The 12,055-nt window shown below is 31.5% G+C and overlaps 1 protein-coding gene across 2 annotated transcripts in view; it reads right to left on the bottom strand.

Annotated features, from left to right (window-relative positions):
• LOC117167983 (serine protease persephone-like) overlaps positions 1 to 11,799 on the bottom strand; it is a 105,035-nt gene extending 93,236 nt beyond the window's left edge. The window contains exons 1-3 of one of the 2 annotated variants that reach the window (XM_033353267.1): positions 11,613 to 11,799; positions 11,244 to 11,381; positions 10,143 to 10,346 (exon numbers count right to left, since the gene is read on the bottom strand). In XM_033353267.1, coding sequence (XP_033209158.1) covers positions 10,143 to 10,346; positions 11,244 to 11,334 — 295 coding nt within the window. In that variant the 5' untranslated portion in view covers positions 11,335 to 11,381; positions 11,613 to 11,799. The remainder of the gene's footprint in view (positions 1 to 10,142; positions 10,347 to 11,243; positions 11,382 to 11,612) is intronic. The other variant, XM_033353268.1, reaches the window with a different exon arrangement.
• Positions 11,800 to 12,055: the final 256 nt, after the last annotated feature.

Raw genomic sequence — 12,055 nt, 5'->3', positions numbered from 1 at the left:
AGCTCCAAGGAGATTATGTTGAAAAATAAAAAAAAATTTACCCAAAAAAAATTGTTTTTATACTTCATTCTAAGGACTTATTGAACTACCCTCGTATAAACAGAAAGTAAATGTGGCCAGTGTACATAAAAATTGTCAAAAATGATCGTATTCTGCAGGGAAAGGCCTTACCTATTCAATTCGACAACAAGACAGTGATCGGTTATACTCGGAGGCAAGGAGGCGTGAAGTCACAACTTCTGTTACAGTTAACAGAGAAACTGTTAACTTTTATTTCAAAAATGTATCTTTAACTGAAAGCTCACTTTATACCAGGAGTTTACAATGTAGTAGCAGCCCGATTATCCAGACTGGACTTTCTAACGGATTGTCATATTTCCACTTCCCTCTTTAATTCCAAGAGATCTACAACATCTGAATCTAGCCCTGCACCTGCACATGAACCTGTACAGATAATCTTGACTGATCCTGTGCAGGAATTTGGCGAAAGAAACTGTACATGTTCCTGCAAAGGAACCTGCACCAACGAAGGAATCTCTGAAAGACTCTCTACGGCTTCCTGTACAGGTCCCTTTGCGAAGAAAATTGACATACAGATTCCTGTACAGTAACGTGTTTACCCTGGCGGACCGAAGGAACCCAAAGAAGCCTCTACAAAGTACCCTTTAACACCCATCTGTGTCCCCCTTCAGTTCCTTCGTGAAAAACTCAAAAAAACAGCAAGACCAACTTTTAAATTATTGAAATTCGCATTCTACGTTAAAATTTCCATTAGAAACTCACGGTGTAATCGCAATACTTTTTTTTGTAATGTTAAAAATTTTTTAAAAATGTCATTAACTTCTGTTGAAGGTGACTTCAAGCGCATCCATAATAGCTCAAGTAGTATATTGCGCGCGAAGTTTAAAAATAAAATTCTCTCACTTGCATCGCAGTGTTGTTGTCTGAGATTTCCACTGCGTGGTGCGAGCATCCAGAAAAAATTCTGAAAGTTACTGAGGGAACGTTTATTAACTGCTACTAAAAGAAGATGCACTTGAAGTCGCCTTTAGCCCATGTAAATTACAGTTATTTTATTTCGTAAAGTTTTTAACGCTGCAAGAAAAAGTATTGCGATTACTTTAAGGGTACTTTGTAGAGGCTCCTTTTGGTTCCTTCGGTCCGCCAGGGTACCCAGTGAGCACAATATTGTTCGACGTCTTTACGACATCGTTACGACATCTTTATGACATCATATGTCTATGTGGTTTCGGTGTCTTTGCGATATCGTAAAGACATCGTCAGATCATACGACTTATTTACGATATCGTGAAGACACCATAACGACATGGACATAGGATGTCGTAAAGTTGTCGTAACGATGTCGTAAAGACATCGACAAATTTTGTGCCCACTGGGTAGGATCCCTGACAGAAAGAAATCAAAAGAACCTTTGGAACGATCCTTTACAGAAACACACGGAGAAAAAGATATCACACAATGATATCGCAAAACCTCTATATTGCAAGAATGCACAATATGATATCGTACAATCAAGTCCTGGCGCTTTGTACGATATTATAATGCACTAATGACAGAAAAAAATTAAGTTAAATTTTGTTGCTCTTGTCTGCCATACGGCGTCCTCAGTAGCAATGGGAAAAAGGCAGAGTATGAGTGAGTTCGATCTATAAATCGGGACACGAAATTTAAAACAATCACAGAAAAAAGTAAAAAATTGCTGCAGGTAAGACCTGCAACTGAGGTTAGGAAAATAATTCTAAACTCGTCGACGCAAAATGTAACTGTCAGATGGGAATCACCTTTTCTCTTAAATTGAACGAAGTTAGACGACGCTAGATAGCGCTGGCGTCGTAATTTTCACTATACCTCGAATAAAAATGGAGCGATTATACGATGAAAGATTATCCAGGCAAGGTTACAAATCGGAAATTATCTACAATTGATGTGAAGTTTATCTGGCAAGGTTAATTTTTGTTCCGGTTAATCTTTCACCTGGAATCGATGTAAACTTTATCTTTAATTTTTCCTATGATCGTTTTTTCACTATTCGAACCCTCGCAAGATCACAAAAGTAGAATTACAATGTGATAGCGTAATAAACTTAAATTCTTACGTAACTGATATCATTTTTTCGTATTTATAAGTATTTTGGATTATTTATAATAAATCTGCATTTTAATAATCAATTTTACTAGTATTTTTTAAGATTTTTGCCATTTGTTCGATAAATTAATGAGACAATTCTCGAACTTAAACCGCCCAATGGGGTAATGCGCTACTTCAAACGATATTCACGTCCGCACAGAACTCACACAACGCACAGATGATCTCGCTCGTTAGCCGAGGTCGATTGCCGAATGGTTGAAGTGAATTATGGTTATGGTCCCGAATCAACCTGCACATGCCCTAGATCCGAAGCGTACCTTGAAGTTTGAATGTACTACCCCGGTTGATCGTTCTGTGGTTAATGCACTTATAACGTTTGTAATCACTGGAAATTCAACTATATTCAGTTGCATTTACTTAAATTCAGCTGAATTTACCTATAATTCACTTTGAATTAACTTGAATTTAGTAAAACCTTACATTCGTTAAATTTTTCCTCATGCTTTTTAAATTCTCTAATTGTATTTACTTAGGAAATTATTTATTGTTATTCCTACCTATAGGTGGAAAAATTATATATAATTTATGCACAGTGTAAGAAATTATATACAATTTTTACGCCATGTCTAATTTTTCCGCTTGAGTATATTTATTTATGCGTCATCACATAGTCATAGTCATATTATTTCAACAGCATTATAAACATTATGAAGCCCTCAACTTACATTCTACCTTTCCACTTTGTGATTTTGTAAACGTCTTTATAATCGTTCGTTTGGTAAGCGAAGTTATACATAATACGTACAGAAATCATACAATTATGAATGTATATATGAGAAAACTTGTATTTGCTAATGAATGCTGTTTTATTCAGATTTATATTATTAGTAAATTAGCAGCAGGTAATGGCTTCCAGTATGTTACCATTATTTCAAACATAAATAAACATATGAACATTTTTATAATATTTTTGCGGAATGTTTCGACAGAGTATATGCAATATTCTATCACAACATTTGCAAACAAGGCAATTCGAGTTTTAGTTTATGAGTCAGTCTATTAAATATTAGTTTTTATAAAATGAAAATTAGACCTCTCCCGATCAAAAGGGGCTACCAGTGGATTTTGAGGACCGATGCTCGTAGAGAATTTCAAGGCATATATTTTTTTCCTCTTGTAAATATTTTTAGGTTCCGCAGTTTTTGAGGTAATTGTTAAAAACTAGATTCTTCAAAAGTTAAAAATTTCCATTTTGTTCAGTTCAACTTGCACTAACTTAGCTAATTTTTAAAATTTGTCGATATTATTAATACTAAATTACGTTTTTAAATGTTTTAAATGTGTTTAAGGAAGAAACACGTCAATAGTTTAATAAAGAAAGAAGCTATGAATTGTGTATGGACTGCAAAAATCATGAATTGCAACCTTCAAGCTCTTTCAGGGGCGGTCAACGCAATGGGAAATAGACGGCCGCGTACTATTATGATTATATTTAGTTCTCAGATCTTATACGCGCGTTGCTGTCGACAGCGGATGAACGGGGCAAGGGAAGGTTGACTTTTGAAATCGAAAGCGTTGACGGTCGACTGGCCCTGGAATTTGAAAACTGTCATGTGCGACTGACAACCTGAAAAACTTGTGTTTGCAAATTTTCATTTGCGTATTACTATACGAAAGAATTAGTGCAAAATTATGGAAATATGATTACAAAGGCATTAAAAAATGTTGCTTATCTGTCTTTTGTCTGATATTCTTCAAATTTTGCTTTAATTTTTTCATTTTCCTTTAATTATAATTAAATTTATAACGAATGAAAGAATTATATATATACATATACGTGCACTGAAACATGCCATACGATCTAGTTCACATCCCAATTGTGTGCGGCGCTACCCCTGGGCGAATTTCAAGCAACGGAAATGTCTATTTTTCCTTTTTTTATTTTCACTCCTGCAAGAAAGTTGTTGACTAAGGTGTAAAGAAGCTTTTTGGAAGATTTTAGAATAATCGGATTGATGGTTAAAGAACTATACATTTTTTAAATTATAAGCGACAATCTTGACACCGCTATACGCAAGTGCCTCGGCTACGATGTGCTGCAGCGTAGGTCTATCAAGCTAGCACCTCCACAAACGAAATTCCCAAATTTCTTTATGTCAGAATTTTGGGCTTATTTTGGGCTTTTTTTGGGCTGTATTGTTGATTTTTGGACTCCGCTACTTTTTGTGAAAATTGAAATTTTGAGTGGAGGTGCTGACTTAAATCAAGCCAGCACCTCCACTATATAAAAATTGAAAGAAAAAAAAATCAAACACGTCAGAATTTTGGGCTTTTTTTGGGCTCTTAAACGCCACCCCCTTGAAAAAATAAAATTTGCAAAATCCAAAATGCACTAGATTTTTGGCTCATTTTAGAGTCTCAAATGCACTTGACATTATAGTAGAAAAACCACCCCTGTGTAAAAAAAACATCAGCCTAATAATAAAAACTTAGACCTTGATCTTGGCTTTTTTGAACAGACCAAAAATCAAAGACTCCATTTGAACCGTAAAATTCGAAAAATATCAGAGACTATAATAACACTGTAATATTCCGAAAAAGATTGGTTTGCACAAAATTATGTTTGATTGTTTAAACGGGACTGTCTTTTAACGTCAAGTGTTGGGGACCAAAAATCGGAGTAGGTATTTTCAAGAAGCCCAATAGTCATAAACTCTACTGACACTGGAAAATTCTAAAAAATATTAATTTTTGACAAAGTCATATATACATGGTAGAGAAGGGTTGATTTTATACGTTAAGGGTTGAAGCCCAAAAATCGGAGTGGATATTTTCGAGGAGCCCAAAAATCAGGAACTACTTTAACACTAGAAAATTCTCAAAAATATTATTTTTTGACAAAGTCATTTATACATGGTAGAGAAGGGTTAATTTTATATCTTAAGGGTTGAAGCCCAAAAATCGGAGTGGATATTTTGGAGGAGCCCAAAAATCAGAGACTACATTGACACTAGAAAATTCTCAAAAATATTATTTTTTGACAAAGTCATACATACGTCATAGAGAAGGGTTGATTTTATACGTTAAGGATTCAAACCCAAAAATCAGAGTGGGTATTTTCGAGGAGCCCAAAAATCATAGACTCTACTGATAATGGAAACTTCACAAAAATATTATTTTTTGACAAAGACATATGTATGTGGTAGAGAAGGGTTGATTTTATAAGCTAAGGGTTGAAACCCGAAAATCAGTGTGGGTATTTTCGAGGAGCTCAAAAATCAGAAACTCTACTGACGCGGGAAAATTCTCAAAAATATTAATTTTTGACAAAGTCATATATATATATTGTAGAGAAGGGTTGATTTTATAAATTAAGGGTTGAAGCCCAAAAATCAAAGTGGATATTTTTGAGGAGCCCAAAAATCAGAGACTACTTTAACACTAGAAAATTCTCAAAAATATTCTTTTTTGACAAAATCGTATATACGTGGTAGAGAAGGGTTGATTTTATAAGTTGAAGGTTGAAGCCCAAAAATCGGAGTGGATATTTTCGAGGAGCCCAAAAATCAGAGACTACTTTAACACTAGAAAATCCCCAAAAATATTATTTTTTGACAAAGTCATATATACGTGGTAGAGAAGGGTTGATTTTATACGTTAAGGGTTGAAGCCCAAAAATCAGAGTATGTATTTTAGAGGAGAATAAAAATCAGAGACTCTTCTTACACTAGAAAATTCTCAAAAGTATTATTTTTTGACAAAGTCATATAAACGTGGTAGAGAAGGGTAGATTTTATACGCTAAGGATTAATACCCAAAAATCACTGCTGGTATTTTTGAGAATTTTCTAGTGTCAGTAGAGTGTCTGATTTTTGGGCTCCTCGAAAATATCCACTCCGATTTTTGGACTTCAACCCTTAACGTATAAAATCAACCCTTCTCTACCACATACATATGACTTTGTCAAAAATTAATATTTTTGAGAATTTATCGGTGTCAGTAGAGTTTCTGATTTTTGGGCTCCTAGAAAATACCCACTCTGATTTTTGGGCTTCAACCCTTAACGTATAAAATCAGCCCTTCTCTACCACGTGTATATGACTTTGTCAAAAAATAATATTTTTGAGAATATTATAGTGTTAAAGTAGTCTCTGATTTTTGGGCTCCTCGAAAATATCCACTCCGATTTTTGGGCTTTAACCCTTAAGTTATAAAATCAACCCTTCTCTACCATGTAGATATGACTTTGTGAAAAATTAATATTTTTGAGAATGTTCCAGTATCATTAGAGTCTCTGATTTTTGGACTCGTCCAAAAATTCAACCCTTGACGTATAAAATCAACCCTTCTCTACCATGTATATATGACTTTGTCAAAAATTAATATTTTTGAGAATTTTCCAGTGTCAGTAGAGTTTATGACTATTGGGCTTCTTGAAAATACCTACTCCGATTTTTGGTCCCCAACACTTGACGTTAAAAAACAGTCCCGTTTTAACAATCAAACATAATTTTGTGCAAACCGATCTTTTTCGGAATATTACAATGTTACTATAGTCTCTGATATTTTTCGAATTTTACAGTTCAAATGGAGTCTCTGTTTTTTGGGCTGTTCAAAAATGCCAACATCAAGGTTTAAATTTTTATTATTAGGTTGACGTTTTTTTGCACAGGGGTGTTTTTTCTAATATAATGTTAAGTGCATTTGAGATTCTAAAATTAGCCAAAAATCTAGTGCATTTTGGATTTTGCAAATTTTATTTTTTGCAAGGGGGTGGTTTTTCGAAAGTGGGGGTAGTTTTTTGGTTTTTTTTTCATGCATTATAGAGCCCAAAATAAGCCCAAAATTCTGGTGTTCTTTGTTTTTTCTGAATTTGATTTTTTGCATAGTGGGTGGTTTTATATTTTGTAGCAGCCCAAAAAAAGCCCAAAATTTTCACCCGAAGAAATTTGGGAATTTCGTTTGTGGAGGTGCTAGCTTGATAGACCTCTGCAGCGTAGAATATAAAGTTCAAGTCCACTATGAATCCACGCGTATTTCCTTATGATCAGGAGAGGCTTAATAATTGTGATTAACATCAAATACAATTATTTCTTCTGTTCAAATAAATATGTGGCTCTGAGTAATGTATCTACACAAAATATTGTTTACGAAAACAATGTTTAATTAAATAGACACGATTTATTTATATATTATTTTAAAGTTCCCGGTAATGAGCGTTCAGTACAGAAAAATTAATATTTTCAGATTTCAGCGTAAAAGTAAAGATTATTCTATAATTTTGAATGCGCGATTTTTCCATCTCTCTAAAATGTCATTATAAGAATAGGATATCTCAGAAACTTATTTATTTCTATTTCCATAGCGGGCGCCGCACAGGTTCCTATTTCCCAAAAGAGAATGTGTTTTCAATCTATTTAATTCATTGTAATTGTACCGACAGATAACCTCACAGAGATGTCTTCTATTCCCCAAAAGTGTTCAATTTTTGATATTATTTAATTCCTTCTAATAAGTTCACAAAATATTTGTAATAAATTATTTTAATTCCTTCATGCGGAATAAAAGTTTTGAAAATTTAATTTTAATCAATTCAAGACCACCTCTCTAGAGTTAAAATTATTTTAATTCACACATTTAAATAGATTTCTTTGATGCATTTTTAAGACGTTTAAATAAGTTATTCAAATATAAATAAACATAAATTTGAATATTTGTCGAATTTATAAGTTATAAAAAGATTTAATAGTGAAAAATAGGTTAAATAAATGCTTTCGTTAAATTTCAATAAGTCGATTGAGAGGAATAGGATTTTCACTTTTTCTGTTCCCGTTGGGGGATTTTTATATACGGAGGAAAAATCGCGTATTCATAGGAATACAAATTCTTAATTTTTATGAATTCAACGCTTATTACCGGGTTATCTCCAAGTCCTAGTAATTAATTTAATAATTTTTTTAGAAATAATTAAAATCTTTTCAGATCTGACTAAAATTATTATATTATTTTATATATAAACAAATGTGTGTGCGTGTGTGTGTGTATATATATATATATATATATATATATATTTAAATTATGGGGCAAAATTCGCCAAGTGTAGCCGCCTAAAAGTTTGCTGTCCCTGATCTCATTTAAACTCTGTTAAATCATAGTGTAAGTAGACCTATTTCAATTATGTAAATTAAATGTGTGTAAATTATAATTAAGCCGAATTATATGTTTATCAAGATGCGTGGAGCGAAATTTGTTGTGGTTTTACCCTACCTACTTATTTTCAATAATTCGTAACTTCAACTACAATTGTTCATTTAAACTTTTATATAAGGTTTTTTTTTCATAAAGTTGATAGTAAAAACGATTTTGTATTTAAAAAATTAATTTTAGCTTGATTTTTCAATTTTAACAGTTGTTTTTTAGCTTTTCTCCAAATGCAACCCTTTTTATTTTAATGTGCAGAATTCGTGAAAATAAAACCAATAATTTAAGGACCAGAGAAAACCACTACGAAATTTTCCTATTGCAATTTAAAAAAAGATAACAAATTTTCTAAAAAAGGGAAGAAAGAAATTTCTTTTTCGAACAAAAATAAAAAAGAGGAAAGAAAGTGTTTAGTTAAATTCCCTTCCTTCTCTTTTTATTTCTTTCGTATTTTTTTTATTATTATTAAATCACAATTAAAAAAAATTTGTAAAAAATAACCACAATCCTTTTCATTTTCCTTAAAAATAATTTTGAAAGGAAGCTTGATTTTTTCTCTTGAAAATCATCCTAGGTTGAAAATGGGATAGTACGCGCCGCACAGTGGATGAATCGGGAATGTGATGTTCATAATAATCAACTGAATCAGTCACGTATTGTCGGTCGATAATGCGTAACCGATTTTCAATTTTCTTTTATATAAATGATTAGAAATAGTTGCACAAAAGTCTCCATTTGTTAGATATTTGAATTTTTATTATTTTCTATAATTTATATCAATAAACAAAGAAAAAAATTAGACTGTATTATTATTTTTGATTTTTATGTATATAAATAATTAACAGGATATCCAATCTAATTGCTATAAACAAATTATAATAACAAAAATTTCAAAATTATGGATTGATTGCTTGTAAAGTATATATTGAAGGTAAAATTGCTTGATTTTATCGGCAAGAGGATACTTGATCTTGAAAAAATCTTTGCCTGATATAATTAGTTTATGGCATAAACAAATTATATACACAAATGCATAGTTTGGATATTCATGAGTAGAAAGAAATGGATAGCTTGGCCATTTATAGACAGAAAGTAATAGTTTTTCTTTCTGATCGTCTTCAAACTTCATAAGTGGCGATGAAGACCTGTCATTGGATATAATTTGTTTATTTTATGAGGAAATTTTATAAAGAAATACATGGTTTGACAATTTTTAGACAGAATTAAAGTAATCTTTTTTTTATTGATGCCTTCAAATGATATTAGTGGTTATTTTATTTCTTTAATCAGAAGTGTTAGCTTACAAGTTGCACTTCCAAGCTCTTATTGTAATCTGATTTATTAATTGTCTCTTTAAGACAGAAATGGAGCAAGAATGAAGATGAAGTGGACTCTGGAATTAAAAGAATTATTGACAATGGTCCATCTTGTAAGCTAATTCTTCTGAAACATCACAAAACATAACCACTAATATCATTCGAAGGCAATAATAAAAAAATAATAATTTTTGTTTATAAAATGGTTAAACTATGCAATTGTTTATAAAATGTGGTCATAAAATAAACAAATAATAACGAATGGCAATTCTTCATCCCTTAATCGGAAAAAAATTAATTATGTCGATAAAATATCAAGCATTGTCAACTAACCAATATACTAATTATATATTCATGACTAATAATGAGTTTCATCATCGACCTTGGCCCTTTTTATGAGAACACTTGATCAACATTTTTTTAAATCCTGGTTCTGTTTAGTCACATTAAAGATTAATTATATTCGATGTGTGTTTTTTTTAAATCTCTGTAATTAGTTATTTTCTTCCCACTTACCTACGTCAGCAGATCGAAGGCCCACTTTTCCGTCTATATGTTGTAATGGACAACAAACAACTTCCATTGAACCCGAAAAGCCACAGCGATCGTTTGGATTAGGACCTCTTAAACCTTGCTTTGTTTCTTTTAATTTTTCGGGGCATTGTGTTATATTTTTACATACTCCTTTCTGTCCTTTGTCTAATAAGCATGGATTGCCTTCTAGACAAAAAAATAATCGTATTTAAAATGCATTTCGGGCAAGAACCGTATGTTTTAAAAATATTTTCATTTTTGTTTGTTTGTTGATGTGCTCTGTATTTTAGTATTTTTTGTAATTAATAATCCAACATTTAGGAAACCGTTATATAAAAACCACATAAAATGTATACAAAAAGAAGTTAACAAGAATTTAATCACTCAATGTGGTCAGTTCGGTTTTTGAATTTGAAAATTCAAAATGGATTCTATGTGCCAAAATATTATAGCGATTTTTTTATTGTTCGCTACTCATAAAAACAGTACCTATACAAAATCTGTCTTACTTTTTTAGCTCATAGGTAAATTTTTATGAATTTAACAATGTCCAAACCAAAACAGAAGACATTAATCGCATAAAAAAAAATTTGTTTCTTATAATGCTAAACCACAAGTTTTGTTTGATCGGCTCGAATGTTTCGATTATTTTCAGCATTTTCACTCTATCTTAATATTATAAGCGCTTATATAATTTCATTATTAGGAGGAGTCATATATAATTAATGATCTAATGCCCCAAGCAATAAAGTGGGTTATCAGAATTGAAATTGATGCGCGTGTCTGCCTTCTTATTTGTTAATGATTTAAAAATAAATTGAGAATCAGTAAACGAAAGCAAATAGAGTAATTTGAATAAAATTAACCATATTCACATCTTCCTACGTAGATGTCAAATTTTTCTCATTGCAATCATTTGATTCACATATGTATCAAAATTTGACACGTATTCGTAAACACATTCATCTACACGTGCTACGTAGATGATTGCGCGTATAAATTTATGCGGATCAAAATTGGGTAAATAGTTGATAAAAAACGGGTCTAGTGGCAAGCGTTATTATATTTTTAATATATCATTACCATAATATTCTTCTTGGAACGCAAATTCAGCAACACAACAATTTGTCAACAACTGCAGAAACTGCAGACATAATTGGAAACGAAAATCCATTGTTTGCACGTCCAACAATCATATAATACACGTGACCTTTGACATATCTGAGAATATTTTTTGAAAAATTTAGAATTTATAACGATTAAAGTCGTTTCTTAGTATTTTTCACAATTATCTTCAATTATTCGAACTAATAGAAGTAGTGAACTTTTCAAAGTATTTTTTATTTAAATTTGAAAAAATTTACAACAGCAATATTTAAATTGTAAAATATATATTTTTTTAATGTACGAAAAGTCAGCCTGTTTTGTTGAATTAAGTTTTTCAGAATATACCTTTCAACACCAAAATGTCTTATCACTGATAATTAGTGACATAATCAAAAGTATACAAGCACAAATTACGTTGTTTTTTAACATGAATTTTTAATTTATGATTAATCTAGAAGAATATGGATTATGTAAAAAATGGAATGTCAGCGAGAATATCGAAGCTTAGTCCTTCTGTCGCGAAATCCACGGTTTGACTGAAACAGAAAAGAATATATTCTCCTTTCTCGTGGTTTATCAAATACTAGTGTCAGTGTAGAACGCACACATGTTTCTAAACCAGCCATTCATGCGTTTGTTTGTGTATATTATATACTCACTGTGCTTATATTCAATTATTTATGCATTATGACTATGTATTCTCAGTATGTATACATTTAAATTGAACATAATACGTAAATTAATAAGAGTAAACCTATGTTCATGAGTATACAAATTTCTAGTTGTAT

Source organism: Belonocnema kinseyi, chromosome 2 (assembly GCF_010883055.1).
Source record: "Belonocnema kinseyi isolate 2016_QV_RU_SX_M_011 chromosome 2, B_treatae_v1, whole genome shotgun sequence".
In the NCBI taxonomy this organism is placed as follows: Eukaryota; Metazoa; Arthropoda; class Insecta; order Hymenoptera; family Cynipidae; genus Belonocnema; species Belonocnema kinseyi.
Note: the sequence above shows the minus strand (reverse complement) of the source record. Positions and strands in the feature narration are given on the sequence as shown.